This window comes from Artibeus jamaicensis, unplaced genomic scaffold, assembly GCF_021234435.1.
Source record: "Artibeus jamaicensis isolate MK-2021 breed Jamaican fruit bat unplaced genomic scaffold, CSHL_Jam_final contig_387, whole genome shotgun sequence".
In the NCBI taxonomy this organism is placed as follows: domain Eukaryota; kingdom Metazoa; phylum Chordata; class Mammalia; order Chiroptera; family Phyllostomidae; genus Artibeus; species Artibeus jamaicensis.
The window spans coordinates 38,513,348-38,538,339 of record NW_026521812.1 but is presented as its reverse complement, the minus strand read 5'-3'; the positions used below and the strand labels follow the sequence as shown (position 1 = coordinate 38,538,339).

The 24,992-nt window shown below is 48.3% G+C and overlaps 1 protein-coding gene across 1 annotated transcript in view; it reads right to left on the bottom strand.

Annotated features, from left to right (window-relative positions):
* Positions 1-22,134, bottom strand: part of GABRR2 (gamma-aminobutyric acid type A receptor subunit rho2) — a 34,574-nt gene extending 12,440 nt beyond the window's left edge. Inside the window, exons 1-6 of the mRNA XM_037131237.2 lie at positions 21,958-22,134; positions 13,765-13,871; positions 4,869-4,936; positions 4,276-4,499; positions 3,438-3,520; positions 3,099-3,239 (exon numbers count right to left, since the gene is read on the bottom strand). Of these exons, the coding sequence (XP_036987132.2) occupies positions 3,099-3,239; positions 3,438-3,520; positions 4,276-4,499; positions 4,869-4,936; positions 13,765-13,871; positions 21,958-22,070 (736 nt within the window). The 5' untranslated portion in view covers positions 22,071-22,134. The remainder of the gene's footprint in view (positions 1-3,098; positions 3,240-3,437; positions 3,521-4,275; positions 4,500-4,868; positions 4,937-13,764; positions 13,872-21,957) is intronic.
* Positions 22,135-24,992: the final 2,858 nt, after the last annotated feature.

The following is a 24,992-nucleotide window of genomic DNA, read 5'->3' as shown; positions in this document are numbered from 1 at the left end:
CTATTTCCTTCACCAAAGTAGGGAAGTTTTCTTTCATTATTTTTCCAAATAGGTTTCCAATTTCTTGCTCTTTCTTTTCTCCTTCTGGCACCCCATCATGAGAACATCACACCTCTTGTATTTGCTCCAAAGGCTGCTTATACTATCCTCATTTTTTTGGACTGTTTTTTCTTCTTGTTGTTCTGGTTGGTTGTTCTTTGCTTCCTTATGTTCCAAATCATTGATTTGGCCCTTGGCTTCATCCACTCTACTGTTGTTTCCTTGTAAATTGTTCTTTATTTCAATTTGAGTGTCCTTCATATCTGACTGGATTTTTTTTTATGCTGCTGAGGTCCTCACTAAGTTCCTCGAGCATCCTTATAAACAGTTGTTTTGAGTTCTGCATCTGACAGATTGCTAATCTCCATTTTGTTTAGCTCTTTTTCTGGAATTTTGATCTGCTTTCATTTGGACTATGTTTCTTTGTCTCCTCATTTTAGCAGCCTCCCTGTGTTTGGACCTGCTTTGACTCTGTGTCTTGGTAGTGTGGCCTAATGTAGTAAGTATCCATTAGGATCCAGTGGCACAGCTTCCCCTGTCACCCAAGCTGGGTACTCAAGGTGTGCCCTCCACGTAGCCTGAGTACATCCTTCTCCTGTAGTTTTGCCTTGATTGCCATTGGCAGGTCAATGGGAGGGATTTACCCAGGCCAGTCAGCTACAAGAACTGGCTGTCGCTGACCACCAACCTCTGCCCTCCATGGAGGATCAGTTGTGCAGAGGCACAGTAGTGGTGCTCTAGCATGGTCTGTAGCTGCCCACTAGTCATGAAGGATCTGGGGTTTCCTGGGTGGTGCAAGGAAGGTCAGCACTCCCCATCTGTGTTTTGCTTTGGGCCACCTTGCCTGAGCTATAAAGCAATCTGAGATGGCTGCTACTTGTGCTGGGCTTAGAGATTCCCAGGGGAAGACAAGCTATGAATCTAAGTTAGCGTGAGTGCTAGTGCTGTTGCTAGTGCTAGGCCTGGGGTTCCCTGAGGCCAGCTGTTACTTGTTTGAGAGGTTTAGAAAGTTGTGAATCATGAGCCAAGAGCAGTCATTCATATGGAAAAGCAGCTTTGGTAGGCCTGTTAATAGGGTGGGGCAAAAAGTGTCAGCCAGGCTGACAGAGTCTCAGATATGGCACCAGCTTGCCGGCTTTGTGGCTTTCTAGGGGGAGGGTTCAGAATAGGGACAATGTCCTCTGCTCACCTTGATATCAGACACTTCAGTTCCTCCCTGTGCCTTTCAAGCTTCTACCCTGCTGCTGGAGCTCAGAGGGAATGAGTCTGAGTAGGAGAGTCCATGTGTGTTTTTCTTTAAGAGGAATTGCTTTGGGCTCTGGTAGTTTCTTCTATTGACTTAATCCCCACTGTTTTTTTGTAGCCAGAAGTTGTGGGACTTATCTTCCTGGCACCGGAACCCTGGACTAGGGGGCCTGGTGTGGGGCTGAGGTTCCTCACTCCCAAGATATCCCTCCCAAATTTTTATCCACCACACATGGGTGTGGGGCCAGGCCATTCCATGTCTTTGACCCTCCAACCAGTCTGGATGGATGTGGTTTCTTTAATTCTGTAGTTGTCAGACTTCCATTCTACTTGATTTATGATGGTTCTGAGTGATGATTGTTCTATGTTTTAGTTGTAACTTTGATGTGGTTGTACAAAGAGGTGAGCTATGTCTGCCTATGTCACCATCTTGACTAGACGTCCCCAAGAAACTCTTAATAATGGTTTTAGAAAGAGAGTTTATTTGAACTTTTCAAGAATAGATGAGAGAAGATGAGATGAGAAAATTGTATGGCAATACATATCAGAATGAAAGAGAAGAAAGGGACGAGGTTGAGTACTCTAGGCATAAAGTGAAGCAAGCTTGGGCTATCTCAACACCAACATAACTTTGGCTGGACTCGCTTTTTTCCAGTCTCTGATGTTGTCAACAGAGGAGTGTGGGTGGGGCAAGGGAATAAGGAGATGGTGGCCATGCAGGGAGAGACAGTAGCACAAAATCTTCCCATGGAAGGGCCTGGGCTTCTCAGCACTGGGACAAAGGATAATGAAGTGAGAAGTCATCCAGGGTCCCACTGCTACTACAGATCAGTTGTAGGCTGAATTGTGTCCCCTAGAGAAATATGTTGAAGTTCTAACTCTCAATACCTGTGAATGGGGTTTGATTTTGCAATAGGGTCTTTGCACATGTAATCAAGGTAAGATGAGGCCATAAGATTGGATTAGATGGGCCATAATCCAATGACTGAAGTCCTTGGATAAGAGAGAAATTCGGACATAGATAAGCAGGCAACACCATGTGAAAACACACAGACACAGGAACAATGCCATGTGACCAGGGATGTAGACTGGAGCAACCGCTAATACTAATAAGAGGCAAGGAAGGAGTCTTCCCTAGAGCCTTCAGGAGCAAGCACCCAGTTTGTGGTATTTAGTTAAGACAGTCCTAAGAAATTAATACAAGAATGAATGGTGAGAGTACAGAAGAACTGACAAATGCATCCTCTAGAAACCAAACATGGTCCAGGGTGCACCAAGATGTTATGCCAGCATTAAAAATGCACCTATAGATCTAAATATATGTATAAATACATTGCCTTGGAAAGCTATCTGTCCATATCATTAAGTCGAATGAATCAGCTTACAGATCAGCATGTAAAATATAACCCCACTTTTGGGAAATTAAATAAGTAAAGTCAGATGTCTGCAAGGGTGTTTGTTAAATTGCTAGGAATGATTACCTCTGGCTGTGGGATTTCAGAGGGCAGCAACTTTTTTTACTCTCTGCTTTTAAGTGCTGTTTCTGTTTTGGAGGACTACAAATTACTTTAATAAGAAGAACATATCTTCCTTAGGAGAATAAAGGTTAAAGCTGAAGAAAAATTCTACTGTTTTCTTTCATATTTGAATCAGACCATGTAAAAGTTAGCTACCAGGCCACTTTGTAAAGTATATGATTGTCTAACCACTATGCTGTACACTTGACACTAACACAGAATAATATTGAATGTAAACTGTGATTGAAAATAAATAAATTTTAAAAAAGAAACACACACACACACAAAGTTAGCTACCAGTGCTGCTGTAGAAGGCCAGTCTGGAAGTGGTGTGAAATTTCTGAATTAGAAACTGAGACAGGGAGATCTTCTCATCTGTTTTCAGGGATTCATCCCCATTCTTCCAGTAGAGCATCAGATCTTCATCTGTATATGCATCTTTGGGGAGACAAAAATAAGTTAATTTGACTCCTTTTCTTCTGAGGCAGGGTGAAGCAACAGGGAAATTCTACACCAGCCCAAGAGTAAACAGTCCTTAATACTGGCAGGCAGTACTCAGTCTCGTGGTTACTAAATGGCACAGATACTGGAGAGGGAGAAAGGCAAAGATTTGTCACTAAGCATACTGATACTCACAGCTTTCCAGCTCCAAAGAACAGGTCTGGGAGTCCAAGGGAAAGTGGGTGAAGTCCATGTTGCACATGGCAGTGACCGTAATCCTAGAAAACGCAAACACACACGTTGGCTCTTGCAGTGTGTTATTGGCTCCTACACCTGCTCAAAGTGAGGAGAATATGGACCCAAACAGAGCAGCTGCCTCTTCATGTCCATTTTAGAAGTTTGGAAACCTAGGTAACTAAGTTACAGAACCTTAACTTTTGTCTTTCTGCAGGAGATATTATGGTGTTCTGCCCATATCCTGGCTACTGAGGGTGTTGGCTGCTAATGGCTCACATCTGTACACTTGCTCTCCATCAGCCTCCCCCAGAGATACCTGGAAGATTACGACACCTCCCTATGCCCCACCCAAGGTATTAGCATCTAATTTGGGTGAATTGTACCAGCAGGCCAGGAAGATGTGAATAAGAGTGTCTAATCATCCCAGTTAGCCCAGAAGCCAACCTGCAACAACATTCAATAAACAGTAGCTCTTTTGAAAAAAATCTTTATTACCTGTAAGCTATCACTTACAGACTCTCAGGGGTGGAATTTACCTAGAAGATTATTGCCTTCCTCAATTCATTCAGGCCCACCTAGCCTCCTGACCCAGGCCTGAGGTCCCCAACAACAGGGAAGTCACCAGCTACTGGGTGGGCCGTTTCATCTTAGAGTGTTTCCACAGGCATCAGAAGGCTTGTATCGCCCACGTGGCCCACAGCCCCAACCACAAGGACAAATTCTTCAGGGCCAGAGAGGCTAAGCACACCTGTCTGAATGGCACTGGGCGAGGAAACCATAGCCCCACGGCAGTCACCTCATGCTGTAGAGCACGTGCCCATCCGGGAACACCCTCAGCATGATGTTATCCGTGGTGGTGTCGTGGGTGAATGACCTTTTGGAGTGAACAAAGAAGATGTCGGGGACCCAGATCTTCTTTATCAGGCGGCCATCAAAGGTCATGCTTTTGTTGCTGGTGCTGGAGAAGGACAGCCTCTCATCCCTCCAGTAGTGCCGCAGGTACAGGGTCATGGTGAAGTCCTGCGGGAGAAATGACTCAGAGAGCCTCCTTCCCCACAGGATTTCAGTCTGAAAACTCTCACCTCCCGATCTCCTCCAAGTGTGGTTCATCTGACCACTCACGTCATTTGCGGAGTGTGTTCAAAGTGTAAAGTGCTGGGCCTTTCTCCCAGAGACTGAATCAGAAACCTAGGGCAGGGCCCAGAGATCTGCGCTGAACCAACTCCCCAAATTATTTTTACCCACGAAGCTTCAGAATCCCTGCTTTAGCTTCGGCTTGGCCCACCCAGCACAGCCTGCACCAAGGCAGCCCCACCAGCCACTGCCTCTCACAGAAGCTTAGCCTCAAGACCCCCACACTCCGGGCTGCCCCACCAGGGCACCACGTACCATGTCCACCTCCGAGATGCTGTCCAGGCTCTCCACCTGCACATCCACACCCACGGGGATGGCAGGGCCTGCAGAAGAGCACAGACAGCTGGTTAAGGCACATTGCTCTCCACCACCGGGCTGGGCGACAGCCCCTCCCCGCTTCCCCGGGGAGCTTGACTGGAACAGAGGTGGGGCAGTGGTTTCAGTTCTATGAGCATTTTCTTGCTACTTCCTGACATGTTGGGTGCCTGAGTTTTCTCCACGAGGGCAGAGACTGTGTCTGCCTCATGTGCCTTTCCTGGGCACGGGCGGATGTTTATCCATGCTTGTCACATGAGTCAAAGACTGGGATTGCTGCTTTCTAATCCCAGGACCATCTCTGCAGGCTAGAGCTGCTAAAGGTGCTCCAAAGCTTGAGTGGAGACCCTGGTCACTGATCCTCCTGTGACATATAAAATGAGGCCCAAGAGCATCTGATGTGGGGTTGGGGTGTCTGCATGCCCAGGGCAGGGTCCATTCAGTCATTCACACTCTACCTGCAGAGAACCTAACAGAGAGCAGGGGTCCTGCCCTCCGGAAGCCTCTGACATGGTGGGAGGTGAGATCTTCTCTGTGCACAGCTAGATCACAGTGAAAGATGACACTGTATGGGGTTTTGAAACCCTTTCAGGACATGGCAGATGAGAAGCACGAAAACACATAGCACAGAAACTCGGTGCTCAGTTGCATCTAGCCTGTGACAAGGTTTCTAAAACCGTGTTTATCTGTGGGTTCCTGTTCTGTTTCTCGGTCTGAGTGATGGCTACACTGGTAAGCTCCCTTAGTGGGCTATACACTTACAATCTGTGCACTTTTTGTTTGTATATTATGCTTTCATAGGTTTTTTTTTTAGATTTTAATACTTTTTTTTAAACCTAGAATAGGAAAAACCCCAAACTAGCATCTGTTAAGCATGTTAATGAATGCTGTTACACTCACAGGCACACAAAGGTGTCTGGGAGAGTCAGGTAGCAAATGGACGGCTCTCCTGGGGGGAGGACAATGTCCTGGGTCCTCTGAGCCCCGGGTGGGGAGTGCAGCACCAGAACATCCTGACACACGGTGGCCTGAGTACAGAGAATTTTGAGGTGGCAGGGGCAGTCTGGTCCTGAGGGAATGAGAAGGACTGGAAGGGACCACGGCTTTGGCTGAGGGCAGAGAAGGAGGATCAGAGGTCCTGCCACAGAGTAGGAACTAGAAGCCTCAGTCTTGTTTCAGCACAGACGCAGGGGCAGGGGGTCCTTGTGGAGGTGGCCCAGGGCAGGGATGGGCTCACGGATGCCTCCAAACCTCCCCCATAGGCTTGCTAATACTTGCAATTCCACCATTAAAGATGTGAGGTTTTGGCTGAGCTCAATAGAATGGAAGCATTTTATGTATTACTAGTGGGATTTCGCGGGTATTTTCTGAGTTCTTAAACATAAAACAAATAAAGAAATACTTTTTATTTTTATCTTTTTATTTTTACTTTTACCCCCTCTTCGAAAAATCAAGGTATAAGTTGATCCTTTTGATTTTCTGTGTTTCTCAACTGAGGGCCCAGGAGAAATCCCTGCTCTAACAGCCGTGTTCTCTTCTCATTCCAGGCCCCAGGGGTGCTTTGCAGTGGCACCCTCAGTGTGGGGAGGAGGACCCCCTCCTCAAGGCTGTTCGTCTGCCTTTCCCCCTGATGGCCTGGCAACAGGGGGGGTGGTCTGCCTGGGGCCTCTCCCACCGCCCAGACCCCTGCACACTGGCACCGGGCTCTGTGCTCCTAACTGCACTAGCAAGAAAGTGGGGCTTCCTGATTCCCTATCCTCTAGACCCTTGGTTAGCCTGACGTGTTAAAACGGCTCAAAGTTTGTTGTCTCAAGCCCTGGTGCTGCTTCTCCTGGAAGGAATGCTCTACTCGACCCACCCACCATGGGACCAGCGACGCCAGTGTTTCAGAAGCCAAAGGGAAGAAACAATATAGCCATCGCCCTTTTGGGACCCGCCTCCCATGGCCTGTTTTTCAGATAATGCTCCCAGTGTTTAACCAGGAGCTGGTTTTGGCGAAGGACATTTTACAGATAAAATATATCAGCTTTCTTGATACCTGGTACTGTGTCTCTCTGTCGTCAGGGCCTGCCTTGCCCTCCCGAGCTCCGGCTGCCCTTCTAAAGAGAATTTGATAAAGCCTGGGGGGTGGTGTCAGTGCTCCCGAGGCATGGCCACGTGGAAGTGCAGGTCAAGTTCGCAGGGAACAATCTGTGTGTTCAGGAGCCTCAAGTTTGAACAGAACCAACCAACAGCCCCTCCCTCCTTGGTCTGAGCCGAATGGAGTTGACCTTTGCCCTGACCTGCCCATATCCAGGCTAATACTCCCAGGCTGTCCTGAACTCTCCATTTTGTGGCCCTTCCCAACCTGCTTCTGAAAGAAATTCTTCCAAATTACTGATCTTTCTCCCTTTCCGTGAACAGGTTTATGTCCTGAGCAGAACTGAGTCTTATCAGGGGTTAGAAAGAAAACAGTGTAGTTAAACTAACGAGGTGTTCGTGGCTTGGCTCCTCAACATGCCTGCGGGATTTCCTGCTTTGAGAGAGGGAGCTGGTGAGGCAAACGGAAGTCCCTGCTGGGATTTCAGGCAGTGGGGCTGGTGAGGTGACAGAGTAAGGCAGCATAAGGAAAATGCATGTTTAGTTGCAGGCTTGGCTTGGCTCCTGACCTTTCTGCTCTTAGTTATTTCTCCTCACGTGGTCCTGGAAAGCACATATTAGGGATTTACCCATCTTTAAAATTAAGATGTGTATCATCTCTTCCCCACTGGCACTTCAAGAACAAATGTGGGACAGAATTTGCAGACAAACTAAAATCGAGAGAATTTGCCAGTGAGTGTCCTGCCCTGAATGAAGGTGTGTTGTAAGCAGGAGCAATGTGATCCCAGCAGGAAAGCTGGGTGTGCAAGAACGAATGAAGAACAACGAAAATGCTAAGTATACACATAATTCTGAGGGGGCATTGACTACATAAGATAATGTATTGTGGGGTTCAAAAAACAAAAACACACAACAAAAATAACATTTAAGTAGGGAGGGGTATCACCAGAGTAAAAGTGTTCTGAGGCCTTTGTCCGGGGGAACAGTAAAAGCAGCTAATTAACAAACTAGTGAGACTCATATTGTTTCCTGGTACATAGTAAGAATATGTAATTTCAAAACTAAAATAGAAAAGACAAAATAAGAATAAGCAAAAATAATCAATCCAAAAGAAAGCAATCATGGGAAAAATATAGAATAGGTTGGACACAAAAAGAATATAGTAGGATGATAGATTTGAAACCAATATGTACATCATTCGGTAAAGGTAAATAGACTCAATGATCCAATCAACAAACAGATATTGTCTGACTTGGTATTTCAGAAATGCTGAAAGTTTAAGCACCTAGTTTTCAACAGAAATATTAGTGTAAATGACTTAGCTCAGGTGGGAAATTGCCACGCACTAAGGACGGGTGCTGGGCAGTGGGGCAGGGCTGCTTTTGGATACTAGCTTTGGTTATATACCCAGTGGAGATCTCTCTCAGACTATAACGACAGTCAAGCAATCAGAGTTGGAGTCAAAGGTGGCGCTTGAGAGGGAGACTGAGAATGGTCATCAGGGTCAGGTAGTTGTAGAAGGGGCTGAGTGTGTTCAGGGAGGAGAAGGGACCCAAGGACCAGAGAAAGAGCCAGGGAAGAGCTACATCATCACGGAGACCACAGCGGGAGGGAGCTGCCAGAGGAGAGCGGCCGTCGGAGAGAGGTCAGTGAGGCCGAGGCCCAGGAAAAGGCTCCTGGACCCCGCAGGTGCCCACTGCAGGTGCAGCGGGCGGGAGTCAGTGAAAGGTAGGAAGTGGAAACAGCTGGTGGAGGTGGGAGCAAAGAGTTTGATAGCAAAAGGAAAACGGATACCGGGCATGGGACATTGTAAACTCTTACTTCCGGGAGTCGTCCAGTGGCTCTCCACCTTCATGAACCAGCATCAAAGCAGGGCTTGTGAGAACCCAGCTGCCCGGGCCTCAGCCCCAGTCTCTGGTGCAGGAGGCCTGGGGTGGGACGGCAGAACTGGGCAAGTGCCGGGTGATGCTCGAAGAAACACATGAGCCAAGGCTCCTGCCTCCTCTGCTAACTCAGTTGTTTGTTGCTTAAATTTATCACGGAAAAAGTTCTCCTGTGTTCTAGAAGTTGATATGGGGAAGGCACTCCAGTGCAGCCAGGGCCTCTGGTCACAGGCGGTGTCCCAGCCCACAGGCTTCCCTGACTCACTTAATGTCAACCCGCCCAATGCTGACCTCTGGGCTTGCCTCTCCGGACCCGCTCCACCCCGCTCCTTCCCGGGGAGTGGACCTCTGTGGGCAGCACCAACATCGGCAGGCCCATCCCAGCCAAGAGTACAATTGGAGGCTAAGAACTTCAAAGTACCACATACTTTATCCTACTTCTTTGACAAATACACCTTCATATCAACCCAGAAGGCCACGTCCCATTTCAGAATTCAGAGACCTCAGAGTTCTGGGCCAGCACATGGCAGGGCGGGGAGAATGAGCCCACTATGAGCCGTCTTTCCTCCTTTCCCGCCCACAGCTGCACCCTGCACAGAGCGCCTCTTGCACATGTGGACGCCCCACTGACATATCTGAGCTCCATCCAACCTGCTTCTGCTGACAGCCACCCTCAGCCGCCGCTCAGGACCAGGCGTGCTCACCCTTACTAGTGAGCTCCCTTTTCCCTGGATTACCTTCCTCTTTCTGTCCACCGGGGTAACCCCCTGCACATCTTGCTAGACTCACTGTGAGTGTCACCTCCTGGCTGAAGGTTTCTCTGATTCTCTCTCTGGAAGAACTGACCTCTCCCTCAGTTCGCTGACGCCATCGGTAGGGGCAATCCTACTTTGCTCTGTGACACTTGATTGCACTTAATCATTTATCTGTTCCCCCAGTAGACTCCCTGAGAACAATCTATTGTTTCAGGCAAAGTACTTGTGTGTGAAGGACTTCCATAGCCTGGAGAAACTTCGATGTGCAAGAGAAACATCATGGGCAGCCTCTTGCACACCCCCTACTGGGGACCTGGCCCGAAATCCAGGCTTGTGCTCTGATCAGGAATCCAACCAGTGACCTTTCGGTTTGCGAGATGGGGCTCAACCCACTGCCAGGACGTGATTTGACATCTTGATTTAAGGATTTCATGAACATTGGTCTCCCCACCTACAGCGTAAAAACTGCAAGAACGGTGGCTGTCTTGTTCACGACTGCGTCCCCAGTTGCCACAGACCCTGACACATAGTCGAGAAAACACAAGGGGCTGGGGGAAGAGAGCAGCGGGGAGCCAGTGTTCAGTGGGTTCAGAGTTTCGCTCTGTGAAGATGAGAAAGTTCTGGAGAGGGATGGAGGTGGGAATTGTACAACAGTGTGAACGCACTTGATGCCAATGGTTAAAATGGTAAATGTTATGTTATGTTATATATAGTTTACCACAATTTTTTAAAAATTAAATTTAAATGTTAAAAAAATCGGCACTACAATATTTCTCCTAACAAATGGAGGAGAAGCCATGGGCCTCTGGAGGCTCACCTAACAGGGACGTCACCGCACCAGGCGGCTGGGAGCGCAGACAAGGTATTCGTGTTTCAGCTGGTCCCTGGGGTTATTAGGAAGCTACTAGCTTTTTAGTCTTTTCTCTCTCCACACTGAAAAGGTCATCCAAGGGGTATCAAGTCTTAGACAAATTTCTCTTTATCGATTACTTTTAAAAATCAATGCACAAGAAAGTCTCTTTTAGAGAAGTAAAATAGGAAGAGAAGACAGAAATGAGAAGAAAGATTCCACAACTTTTGCGGGACATCTTTGTTCAAATAACCTGCTTGGTGTGTGTGATTGCGATGGGAAGGCAGGTGTTAGGCTGGTTTCAGGGCAGGTTGGGCCCAGGCTCTGCCTCTTAATGGGGGCCATGCACAGAGCTACCCCCAAGGAAGGAGCACCTTCTGTTATTTGCAGTCAGCTATGTTCTGTCTGGCAGCCTCCTCCTCCTCAGAGATCCACTGGTCCCCTGGCCAGTGCCTCTGCCCAGGAATGAGGTGCATCCACAAGCAAGGCCTCATGGATCTAAGCCACCTCCAGACGCTCCCAGGGATTAGAGTTTGTAACAGCCGCAGGAACTGCAGGGGATGAGAAGCCCTGCCTGTGATGGCCCCATCCTGCCTGCTGGCTGGGACTCCAGGAGCCTCAGAACTACTTACTTACAGGCTTGTGGGGGCATGGAGCTGACACCTCGTTATATGCTCTCCTTCCTCTCTTCTTGCCAAGTGACATCTGGACATCCAGGAAAGCCTTACAGGGGATATAAGGTGCCCAGAGGGCCGGCTGCCCTGGGAGGAGGGAGGCGTGGCCCCCACTCTACGCTTTGGTGACTGAGGTCATGACAGCTGATGTGTAAGAGCCTCAGGTCTTATGGCACCTGCTGCAGGTGACGCCTTCTTCCTCTGCAGCTTCCAGCAAAGTCAGGGCCTTCCCCAGCCTCAGAAGCTCAGTCAGGCAGGGGACTAGTCTGGCCATGCCCCACTCTAGTGGTCCCCATTAATGGGCCCAGTAGTTGCAGGGTTTGGGGCACAGGAAGTCCAATGTGCTCCTCAAACCCCGCTTGAGGAAGGAGCACCCCGACGGGGGTTGCAGCCCATTGGATGATTCTGCGCAGAGCTGGGTTTGCTGGGAACCTGGCTGACCTTCACCTGCCAGCCCTGAGAACTGGCTGCTGGCTCTGCTGACTTTCTCCCAGAGGAGGGGGCATTTTGATCAGGCTTCCAGTTTTGCAGCTGACATCTCAGAAAAAACAAGTTCTGCCCCAGCTTTCTGTGGCTATCACTTAACCCTCTTCCTTCTGTAAACTGGTAACTTACAGACTTGCTCAGATGACGAGGTGATTGCTCAGGCTCCTGCCACCAACAACGGCCTCTGATAGAAAGTCACAAGACATTGTTCAGAGTATCACCCACACCCCAGCACACACACCTGCCCCACAAAACTGTGCATTCAGTCGGGGCCATGTTATGACTTCTTGTGGGCCCCAGGTGTTTTTGCCTTCACGGGCCCCTTCTTCCAAAAAAAAAAAAAAAATTAAAAACCACATTTTACAACTATATTGGTATAAAAATGAATATACTAAAAACAACTTCTCTACCAAAAATTTCTCTTTTTATTCTGATTTTAAAATAAATTAAAATATTTTTAGGGTCCCCAAGAGCATGGTTTGTGAGCCCTCAGATGCTGTGGCTTTTCTGCCCAATGAATGTGCCACTGAAGGACATACTGATGGAGGAGACAAGAAAGAGACCAGGGTGGGAGGGAGAGTCTAGCCTGAGCATCAGTGTGGCCTGGGTCAGTCACTTCACCTCTCGGTGCCTCGGTTTCCCCAACCTAGGGATAATTACAGTACTTCACAGAAATTAAGTACTGAAATAAGATTGTATGTGTAAATACCTCCATTCAAACGGTGCCTAGCACAGAGAGGAATCACTAAAAAAGTGTTGGTTGTCACTAATCCTATTGTTTATTATTGTTCTAGCCACCTAGCTGGCCCTCTGGACCTTCACCAGCGCTGTACAGGGAAGGCAAGGTGAAGTTTCCTGCTTACGGGGACATCTGACTTGGGCCTCCTGGAGCCGATCAGCTATTTTAGAACTGCTTGTTCAAGAAAACTTTATTTTGATAAAATTCCTTGGCAACATTGCTCATGGCAGGCGCCCAGGGAACCAGAACTCCCAGAGAGACAGTGGCCGGCTGACCGAACCAGCCGGCAGTGTTCAGTCAGCGCTCCAGGCAGGGAGACCAGGCTCAGCCTGTGATCTGCTGCCAACTTTCCTCCTTTTGCTCAGCAGGTGTCAGAGCCCAGGGAATTGAGTGGGAGGCTCAGGGGCCTTTTAAAATGCAGAGGCCTTTGGGTAAATTAATGTCTTAATCCCTTAACAGGCACATGAGAAGAAAGCCGGGAACCTGGGTTTTTCTAAGGGGAGGTGAACGGGGATGTGCTAGGGGCTTTACATGCATTATCTGGTTTCATGCCGACACCAACCCCCTTTTACCAACCACCAAGTGCAGGCTCAGAGAGGGCCACTGACTTGCCCACAGGTCACCCCTACTCCTTCCTGCCGCCCCAGGAGAATGCTGGGACCCAAGTGAGGATCAAGAGCAAAGAAAAGGGGAACTGGATGCCAGCCTGCCTGGGTCATCTAGGCCGGGGTCTATCAGCCGAAATGCTCCAGGCTTCTGATTGATTCCCCACACACACAAGGTGGTGCTGGTCCGCACCGCGTGCATGCTGCTGTCCCCACCCCACTCCCTGTCTGCACAGAGCAGCCAGCTGGCTCCTTTCCACTGTCCTGTGGCACTTCTCCAGTTCCTGAAAGGGACAGCCACCAGCCATGCCACTCCTCCCTGACCCCCAAATCAGGGAAGCTCCATAGGGACAAGTTTGCGGAGGGGCTTTAATGGGGCTTTTGCTATTATTTGCTATTTTTGTTATTGCACAAAAAGCAGGGGCCCCCTCGAAACCCAAGTTTTCCAGCTAGGCACAGTGTGCCTGAGCCAGGGAGCCACTTGGGGTCCGGACTCCTGGCCAGCTCTTAATTTTTTTAGGAAAGGAAAGTTGGCAGTGGGTGAGAGGGCCTGTCCTTTCTGAAAGTTCGCCAGCTGCTCTTCAGTCAACAGCCCTCCCCACTCGCTTCCCTCCTGCTCTTTCGTCCTTGGGAAAACGAGTGACTCTGGAAGCCATTGGGCTTATCTGACTGCAAGAGGGAATCTAGCCTGAGAGAAGGGACTGCGCAGCAGCGGGCGGCCCTGGGGACAAGGCCCCACCAGGCCAAGGGAAGGACACATCCTACCTCCAAAGGCAGGCCTCATGGTGAAATCGTGGTCCTCCACTCTGAGAAGTGGCCGAGGTTTTCCTTTCCGGATTTTGGTCACGTCGAGGTTGTTCTTGTAAAGGTGACTGCAAAGACGAGCAAGAGATGTTTTTCCACGGCTCTTCAAGGCATGGAGTGAGATCATTTGGAGAGATTACTTCTTTCCAGAACTACCATTAAGCACCTTTTCTCCAGCTGGCTCTAAGTCACACCCACCTCCCCACCCCACCCTGCCCCACCCCCGCCCCAGGCCCTCACGGGCAGGCTGAGGGTTGAGCAGACCCTTCCAGAGCCTCCCTAAAGCCAATGCCTCCCCAAAGGACCCCATTCTACCCTGACAAGCTTCAACCGTCAAAAGTTATGATTAGAAGTAAGTTGTTGGGTTGAATGGTGGAGGAATTAAAATGTGGGGGTGGGGCGGATTGAACATTTTTCTTATGTTGTAATAATATTGGTTTTATGATCAATAAAAATCTGAGACAAATACAGTTAAAGTTTTAAAATGCTGTTTTTGTCCTAGTCAGACCTAATGCTGACATCAGTCCAGTTGGCAGCCATCTGCAGAGTCCAACCCCCTCAATCCATAGCCTGCCCGGACCAGGGCCAAGCTGTACACAGTTTCTCCTGCCACCCAGGTAGAAGCTGGAGCTGGAGGAGCCTGGCTCACTCTGTTTCCTCTAACCCAGATGATAAAGGATCAATTCTCTCTTCTCCCTCATTCACACTCACTCTGTCCAGACCTTTCTTCCCGCCACCATCACACAGAGCCCTAAGGCAGTAAAATCCAAAATGTCCTAGAGCAGGATCCTACTGACAGGACTATGACTAAAGGAGAAAAAAGAGGGGAGGAACAGAGGGAGAGGGAGGAAGGAGGGAGGAAGAAAAGGGGAGAGAAAGGAAGAGGAAAAGGAGAGAGGGGGAGAGGGAGGGAGGAAAGGAAAGAAAAGGAAAGGAAAGGAAAGGAAAAGGGAGGGGAGGGGAAGGGGAGGGAGGAAAGGTCATTTGGACATTTGGATGTGAGATCTAATTGTTGACAGAATAAAATAAGCAACTTCATAAGAAATCAGTGTTACTATAATGTTTGCTATATGTAGGTTATTTAAGGTTTTGGAAGTAAATGAAGAGATTTTGTTTTCAGTGTTTGTTGGTCATTTATACATACCTCTATTTTGCTTAGTGTTCTTATCATATTTCACTCAACTTTTTAGAAAACGTAAGCACACCTGCTGTATAAACCCTGTAAGGGGAAGTGACATGCTCCCTCTTTTGAGGTCCTGCTCTTCGTGAGGTCTGCCTCTGAAATCCTAACTTTCATTTGCTACTAGCTCTGCCCCGACAGTATCCTTTGGTGGGAAGTCTAAAGCTGTACTGATGTACAGCTGTAATGGCCACTGAATAAAGTGGCCATTAGCCACATGCAGCTGCTTAAGTTAATTAAAATAAAATTAACGTTCAGTTCCTCAGTTACACCAGCCATATTTATGGGCTCCATAACCACATGCGGCTGGTGGCTGTCATATTTGACAGTGCAGATACACACCACGTCCATACCTGCCAAGAGCTTCACAGTTCAGTGTTGGTCTAGAGGTCGGCCTGCCCCCCGTCCCTCTCCCTTCCCACGCAAGAAGCAGATTCGTCTTCAAGCTGGGTCTTCTCATTTTATAGCTCTACTCTCAGAGCCCCCGGTCCAGCTCGAGACCTCCCAGTCATTCTCCCCCTTTCACTGAGGGCTCTGCCACCCCATTCAGTCCCCCCACCACCAACCTTAAGGATGCCAACATCCATCCGGACAGCTGTCCTACACTCTGGTCATACAATCCCTCAATTCCTGGACTCCAGTTCATTTGCTAAACACATTTCCATGGGGCACCTACTCTGTCCAGATGCTGTCGGGTCATATTCACTGCCTTCACAGGGCTGATAACTTTGTTGGGGAGATTAAATAATAACATGTAGACAGGTAAATAATGTAACTTCAGGAAGTGCTGAGTGCCACAAAATGTAACAAAGCAGGGTAAGGAATAGGAGAGCGATGGGTTAGGGTGGAGGCTGGTCAGGGAAGCCTTCTGAGACCAGCAGGGGAGGAGGGAGGGAGTGAACCTGGGGCAGACCTGAAGCGCATTCTGAGAGGGGACAGCATGTACAAATGTTCTGAGGTGACTCTGGCTTGTGTGCTAAATAGTAAGAGAACCAGTGGGCTGGAGGACAGCAGGGAGATCCTTCTTGAAGAAAGGTGGTGGGAGACAAGGCCAGGGACCAGATCGCAAGACCCTCATGCATATGATCCTGGGTGGGGAGACCCATGGACATTCTGAGCAGGAGAGGCAAGAGGCCTGGTTTAGGACCTGATGAGATCGCTTGGTTCTGGTGTGGAGGAGACTGTAGGAGCACAGCGTAGGAACAGGAGACCATTAGGAAACTTGCTGAGGCAACACGGTGCCTGGACGAGGGTTGGGGGGAGTGTAGAGAAGTGATTAAATCTGAGGCAGACGCAAAGGTCTGGCTGATGGATTGGGCGTGGGGTATGAGGGAAAGGAGGGGCCAGGGTGACCCAGGTTTACAACTTGGACACATGGGTGAGTGATGGGCACATTCCTGGAGGTGGTAGAAACTGGCATGTTTGTGGGATGGGTGTGCACCTAATTCTTATGAACCATCTGATTTTGAGATGCCCGCGAGTCATCCAGGGAGAAGGCGAACAGGGAGAACAGGCGACTCAGAAACGTCCACTTCCCTCAGTCTCGTAGGTTCTACAGGTAACTAGGAGCTACGTGCTAGGTTCTTCTCCCAGAGCCTTTTGAACTTGACCCTCAGACACCTTCACCTCAGCTTTCCCGCACCTTCTTTTTTCACAGCTCATTCTCATCAGCATTCAAACTGGATTTAAGTCTCTCCCACCTTGAACCAAACTAAATGAAAAATTTGTCAAGATCCCATCTCCTCCTCACACAACATTTATTGGGAAGTGGCAGCAGTACAGGTGTGGTAGTTATATTCTTCTCTCAACATTTCCAAAAAAAAAGTCTTCCCCTTCCCAATAAATAAATAATTCTCGCTCTGACTGATGTGGCTCAGTTGGTCGGGCATTGTCCCACAAACTAAAAGGCCACTGGTTCAATTCCAGGTCAGGGCACATGCCTGGGTCACAGGGTTTGGGGAGGTCCTCAGTCTGGGCGCATATGAGAGGCAACAGGTCAATATTTTTCTCACATTGATGTTTCTCTTCCTCTCTTTCTCTCTCCCTTCTCCTCTCTCTAAATATAAACAAAGTATTTAATAATAATAAATCTCCCAAAGAGAAGAAGTCTCAGAGTTCCATGAGCTCCTCCCACTTCCTCACCTCCAAGCCCTTCTTGCTTCACTTGTGCCGGAGCCGAGGCCCTGCAGGTGCCCGTGCTGAGGGCCGGCTTCCCCAGCGGGGAGCGCAGGGCACTCGGTGTCCTCCCACCGCTCTGACAGTTTCTTCTCAGTCTCCACTGCAGCCACCTCCTCGTCCTATCCCTTAAGTGCCAGCGTCCCCAAGGCATTTGTCCCAGCCTTCTCTCTCTCTCCACTCTCCTTGGCAGGCTGGTGTATGTTAGTAGCTTCAATTGTAATTAGCATCCTGATGATTTCTAAATCTATGCCCCTCTGCCCTAGAACTTCACGTATGACTGCCGGATTGTCCCCGGGTGCGTCTCCTATAGGCACTTAAACTCCACACACCCATACTTTGGTTTGGGGCCCAGGGAGTGTGAGGTGACAGAGCCGAAGAAGGGTGAGTGGGTGGATATCAGATGAAATGGGGGTAGGGATCAGATAAAATGGACAGAATGAGGCTACAGAGGCAAGCAGGGGCCAGGCCGGGAAGAGCCTGGAAGATCATGTTAAGAATTTTTTCCTGCCCTGGCTGGGTAGCTCAGCTGGTAAGAGCGTCATCCCAATACACCAAGCTTGCAGGTTCAATCCCCGTTCAGGGCACATACAATGACCACCAAGGAATATATAAATAAGTGGAACAACAAATCAGTGCTTCTCTCTCCCTTTCTCTCTCTCTAAAAGCACCAATAAATAAACATTTAAAAAAATTTTGTCCTTATCCAGAAGGAAAGGGAAAATACTGACAGAAGTTAAGCAACTGGAGGGAGAAGCCATGATGCTTTAAAAAGGGAGAGACACAGTGGGAGAGAAACATCACTGTGAGAGAAAAACACACCGATTGGTTGCCTCTTGTATGAACCTGACCGGGGACCAAACCAACAACTTAAGCATATGCCTGACTGGAAATTGAACCTGTGACCTTTCAGCTTACAGGACGATGCTCAACCAACTGAGAGCTACACTGGGCCAGGGAGGTGAGATTTGCTTTTAGACAAGCCAACACTGCAGCTCATATCCAAGGAGGGTGTCCAGTGTGACTTCCTCCCCCCTTTAGCTGGGATGCAGGACCTCAGTCCAGTTCCCTTGAAGCATGTATGTGACCACGGTCCGAGTGCTTCCAAGAAGCGTCCACTCCCACTGGTCTCCTCCCCAAGCCTCAGCAGGGATCCAGTTTCCAACGCAGTGACTGCCTGAGGGGCCCAGTTCAGATGCCACAGCAAAGACACCCCAGGGACCAGGAGGGGAGAGGAGAAGGTCCTCGGGGCTTAGCAGATCACAGACGTCAAATTGTGAGGGCAGCGAATCACTGCCCCTCTACCTCCCACGGAGCAAATCCCTCCAGGGCAGTCGTCCCGTGTCCGTTAAGAGAGGAGGATTAGGGGAACAGATGTCCCAGAGTGCCAGCACCAGCAAGAGAGAGGGTTGAAATCCCAGTGCCATTAATGAGAGTCTAGAAATTGTTTTTGAGGGCCCAGTTATTCAATAACTCAGGCCACTGATACCCTAAGTCTTAGGCTGGTTGTGTGAGCCATTCATCTTTCTGCAGGAGTTGGCCCGGCTTGGCCCAATGCCCTAGCCCAGCACCGTGGCTCTGGGACCCCAGACTCTAGGGGCCAGATCTCAAATCCCTGCCCTGTGGTGGAGCAGCCAGAACCTTCATGGGAACCCCAACCCAGCCTTTGTGGGGAAAGAGAGAGAGAAAAATGTGTTTACAACGTCTTTGAGAAGCAGGGCTAATGCCGTGTGTTGAGGTTATTTGGCAGCAATAAGAGCAACCATAATGACCATGCCCTCAGGGACCGCCCCCTTGCGGAAGCCACCCATCATCCCAGAGAGGAAGGTCTCACCACCCACCTTTTCAGTTGGAGAACCAAGGTTCAGAAAGATAAGGAAACATGGCCACATGGTCAGGGAGCAGCAAAACAGGGCCTGGACCTGGTTCCCCTGACTCCCTGACTCCACTACCTTCCCCAGACTCTAGGGTGGGGATGAGGGTCACGGGGTAGCAGGAGAGCAAAGCTGCTTCTGGGTCCAGACAACTGAAGCCATGATGAAAACCAAGGGAAGGGTGGCCGAGGGCAGGTGGCACTGAGGTGGCGGCAAATGGGAAAAGAAATATGAAAGGGGACCCAGGGCTTGGGGAACAGGAAGTTGTAATCCAGGGCAGACCCAAACTCCCAGGGCCCAGAGTTCGGTTTATTTTCCGATCTCAAAGAAGAAGGGCCTCTCTTGGCAGGAAAGCAGTGATGCGGTCAGGAGGCCCACTCAGGCAGCCGGGTGGGGGAGGAGTTGGAAGAAAGCTGGGAGGCTGAGAAACAAGAACAGAACAAAACAAACAGCTCAGAGAAAACATCTCAGGAGGCAGTGACTCAATAAGTAGAAACACAAAGGGTCAGAAAACCTGGGCAGTGTTTGGAAAAGCCGGTGCTGGGCAGAATAATGGTTTTGGGAGAGTGCCATGGCCAAGGCGAGGCAGGAAAGGTTTGCAGGTTAACAGTGTGTGACAGTGTGTGTGACCGTGTGTGCACATGACCATATGTATTACATGTGAATGTGTGATACCATGCATATGATATGTGTGACCATGTACATCGAGTACTGTGTGAATGAATGCGTGAATCTGTGTTATATGTGGTATGTGTGTATGACTGTGTATGTGCATGTGTGTGGGTGTGAACAGGACTTCTAAGGAAAGGAGCCACCCTGCAGAGGTGAAGTGCTCTAACACTGCCAGGGCCAGTAATTTTATTCCTGTTTAGTCGTATAGCTCAACCCTTGGGTGTCGGTAATTAAATAATTTTTTAGTCAGGTGCTTGGCTGGAATTTGCCACAGACTGACAGAGCTCTGTGGGTGCCTGACCTGTGCATGCCTGGTGGGTGTGGGAAGGCCTGGAGCTGTGTTCTCTGGCACAATGTTTTCTCTATCTCTTTTTCACCCTCTGCTCAATAATTATTTTATATTCTTTAAATGTGTGTGTTCTTTTTTCACTCACTTTAACACCTCATGGGATGGATTTCAAGAAATTCTCACCGGCCCTAGAGGGTGTGGCTCAGTGCACTGAGCGCCAGCCTGTGAACCAAAAGAAATTCTCCTCAGCCCTCAGGGTCAAGGTCAACTGTGCAAGTATCTGGGAATGAACCTGGGTCTTCCGAGGAGTGACCGAGACGTGACTGCACAGGCTACAGTGGGGCCCCAAGCCTCCCTGAGGGGCTCGTGTGGAACCCCAGCACCTTTCTTAAAGAACAGAGTTTCAGGCGTCTTTTCTCTGGGCTGCGTGAGTCAGAAACCTACGTTCTGGGCCTGTCGAGCCACTAGCCAACCATGTTCATTACTTGTGCCTTCGATCCCACATTTTGGCATCTGTACAATGCCAGTTTCCTTGTGCCTGCTCTATGAAGCCCCTAAGACACTCCAAAGAAGTATGGTTGGGTTTTAGGGGAGGGTGTTTGTTTTGGTTTTTGTTGTTTTGTTTTGTTTAACAGGGCATAATTTACCCCCCTTTTCAAGATTCACAATGTCTATTTGCATAATAAGGCTCTAAAAGTTCTGCTATAAAGACATCTGTTAAAAATGGCCTAAACCAGGGCTTCCCAAGCTTTTTTGACCCTGAAGCCCCCTTTTGACACAATGCCTATGCACATTGCCCAGATTTAGGACTCAGGAGAATGGCTGGACCAGATGACCTCTGATGTCCCTTCCAGTTTCAACAGCCAATGATTCTAAAAACATAACCCGGCTAAGGGCCCCGGAGCAAGACCTCTTTCCCGCATCCTGGATTTTTATCTCTGCTTTCTGACCCAGCGGGATTAGGCTCTCCAGAGTATTTACACTTCTCTGGGCAGCAGACTCCAAAGCCTGGCCACACGCCTGGGGTGCTCAGGACGATCCTTGAGGATTCAGGAAGCAGAGATTGTGACTCTTATAGTTCTTATCTAAAAATAAGGAAGCAATCAAGCTTTCATATGCAGACTTACAATAGTACATGCATGTAGTTTGTAATGAAATGTACACATGTACTGGCAGTGCAAGTTCAAAACAGTCACCGAGAGCAGTGCCTGATTGAAAATAGCGAACACTGACCTAGAAAATGTGCCTCAAGATACTAGTTTATATTCATAACCGCGAGTTCACACAATGCTTAGTGGAATGGAAAACAAATGTGTGACATCTCACATGCGGTGTTTATCTTATCTACTTGCTCTTTCCTTCATGCTCCGCGCTGTTAAGTCTGCATCAGGCCTGCAGTTACCATGCTTTGCACGTCACTTCAAAACATTACTAAGGAACACTGATTAGTAATGTAATGATCTTGGACGCAAATTCTAGGCCTAACCGGTATTTCTTGGAAATGTTTCCATTACATCCTGAAGTGGCATTCACCATTGTCCTGATGTATATTTCTGATAATCTAGCAAATTTCAAACAACTTTTCTAAGATTCAAAACAGTAAACTAAAACCCAACACCATTATAAAGTTATTCCCCATCAAATAATTTAAAGACAACTCCCAGGTACACTGTTTCTTAATAGATAAGGCCAAATTCCCATACACAGGCCCCCACACACTGAGTGTAACTACTCAGGCCATGCACGGTCCCTGCAGGATATAACCCTGAGATACGAAGCAGCGCTATCTGAGACATACAGAGATGTTTTCCCCACCAAGTTTTCAGTCAGCTACCTGCCTGAAATCCAACACTTCGGCCAAACACAGACATCAGGATGAAGGCTCCACCCAGCCCAGCTTTGCTGGCTCACTGCTGGTGACACGACGGGTTTGTGCCCTGCCGCCCCCTCTCCCACGACTTTACCTTGGTCTGGGTGCTTCCAGCTGCCCTGTCCATCTCTTCCCCTTGGGCTCTCTGCTCTCCACAAGAACCATCAGGCAAAGCAGTAACAAAATGAGTTTTGTAAAATAAGGCATTTTGTGAATATCTATGATGCCACAAGCCGCTTTCCAGGGACCTGACTCCGGGCAAATACCCTGGGCTCAGCCATTGATAGTCGGCAACTTCGTGATGGCGCTCCTCTGAGGGGCTGCGAGGGCACGGCTGGCCAGGCTGATCTTCCCGATTTAATATTTGATACTGATTCTTGCCCCCCCAGCCCTGCACTCCCCAGGACGTGACTCAAATGCCAAGGCTTTGCCCTCCCTGCTGCTCAGTGATTGGTCATTAGTCGGGTTTGTCCTCCTGTAAAACTCTGCTTCCGCTGCGTTCTAGAACAGCTTTGGCTAAAACTGTTATATAAAAAAATTAAATCTCTTGAACATGCCAACTTTTTGCTGAAATCATTAATCCGTCTCTTTGGCTACATAAAACCAGTCTGTCACATTCACCGGGGAGTCAGCTTGGATGCTGAGTGGATTTGCAGGAAAGGCTTCTTGGACATGGAGATGAGTTTGAACATGCTCAGGAAATGCTGAGTAAGCACCCAAACGACCCATTTTCCCAGGGCTGCTTTATTTCTTGTCTAAGACATTGTGCCTTGCAAAGACTCCATGACCACAGAGGCTTGATTTCCCCCCCAAATAACATATTAATTTTTTCAATGAAAACACATCAAAATTAATGAAAAACACATCAAAATATAAATTACATTTTTATTTTGAAGGAAAGCATATACCAAAAATTCAGAATTATATAACTTCTTCCTATCATGAGCACTAGATTAATTTTGGTTTTTAACCATAAAATGTATAATGCCAAGCATCATAAATTAGGCCTGATGCCTACCCTAAGATATGGAATCATATGGCTATGTTCAACCTCCTAACAGAATAAGGTGTTTCAGAACTTACTGCCTGCCTGTTGCATCTGGGAATGGAAAGAGCGTTCTTGTGGTAGATACTCAGGGAGGTGGGGATGGAGGTCAGGAAGGGCAGTAGCCAGAAGTGAAACCAAATTAGGCTTTTATTATGTGAGAAAGAATCAAAAGGACCTCTTTTGATTCCTTAGCAAAGTGGGATGACATTCATTTTATTTTTTTAAGTGTCTAAGTAGAATCAGTTGAATCAGGCAAGTTGTAATAATAAAAGAGGATAAGTTCCTGCCCTAAAAGAAGAAGACAGAGGAATTGGAGGGAAGACAGAACTTGACTCTGGCACAGCCGAGTTATCACTGCAGTAGAATACACTTGGGGACCGAACAGGGCAGGAGGTAAGAGAAGTCGGCAGTGATATCTAGGTTCTAGTGTGGAAGGAAGTCTGGTGATGGTACAACCATTAGCTGATATCCAGTACAGGTGGGCATGTTTGGTGGGGGGATAAGGTAAATTTTGACTTGTGGAGTTTGAGGTACCCTGGGACCTCCGGATGCCTAGTAGGCAGCTGGAAAGGAGTTTGGAACTCATGAGAAAGGTCTGGACTGAAGAAACAGACTTGGTGCCATCAGTGTTTGGATGACAATTCAATCACAGAAAAGGGGGATCTTCCAGGGAAACAAAAGGGACCCAAGTCTGAGCACAAAACCTTGGAGAATCTACCCTTTCAGAGGATGGATGGGCTGCCAGAACAAAAGCACAGAACTAGCTAAAGAGGCTGACTGTGAAAACCAAAGGAGTTTCAGGGAGGAGGGTAGCCTGCAGTCAGTGCTGCAAGGTGAGGGCAGAAAACAGGGTGCTGGTTCTGGCAACCAGAAAGGACATGGTTCCTGACTTCAGTTAACTTCACTTCCCAACTTCATTTCAGTTGTGCATGTGGCAGGAAGCCAAGTTCAGTGAGTTAAATAGCAACTTGGGAGTGGGAATAATTCAGTATGGGAACTAATTCAGTGGCTCCCAAATCTGGCCACTCTCTGAATTATTCAGGCAGCTTGTTTAAAAGCCCCATTTCTGCCAGAGATTTAGCGGGGAAGGGGAGAGACCTATTAAAGTTATTTCCCATAGATTTTCTTCAAAAGATCTCTCTTCTTTGCTTCTATTTGGAACAAGTCTATAAAAGACTGGCTGGAACTCTTGAATTGTACTGGATGTGGGATTTCAAGAAATATTTGTTTCATTGTGTTCCAGGTGCAATTTTAGGTCCTACCAATATTTTTTAAACTTTTCTGTTGGGAACTGCCTTACCTGGTTTCAGAAGCTGTAACCCCTCCGTGGCTAAGGCTGAGTGAGCTACCTTCGGACCATAAGCCACTGAGGAGACAAAGCTTATCTCCCCAGCAGGGGCACTGCCTCTGCTCCTTTTACTTCACCCTGCCTGGCCCCCAAAGCTTGATGAGTTAGCTAATAAAGGGTAAGATTCCCCAAGGGGGGACGACCTAAATCAGGCACGATCACGTGGAGGCCCCAGGGAAAGACTTGGGGGGCTATAACAAAAGGGGGGGGATGGACCCTTGACCCTCAGCTTTGACACACCCTGAGTCCTCATTCTGTCTGCGAGAAGTCTCCTAATCTCTTGGCTGCCTTACTTCCCCTGCCTGACTTAAACCTGAAACAATGCTATAGGTGGGTGCGGCCCTGTGCTGGAAAGGGCAGGTTCCCTGGGTGATCAGGCCTGAGAAAGGATATGTCAAACCTGGGAAACCTATGTCAAACCTTGGGAAACCTGCCTTGCTAAGAATGCTCTAAATTAAATGATAAGGGTATGAGCAGGAAATGAGTTTGTTTCCCAAAGTTTTGTAGCCCTTTAGCTAACAGACCCTAACTCAGAATAGGCCCTCAGAGTTCTTTGTATGCTATTGTTTGATCCTTACTGCCTGACAATAATTAATGAATTTTACCTGTATTCCTGTGCTAATTGAACCCATTAAAAACCTGTCCAGGCAAGGGTCGGAGCACTCTCCCCTTGAGAGTTCAAATCTGTGAGGTTCACTTGTTTATTGATTCTGGTTTATAAAAATGGGAGGTC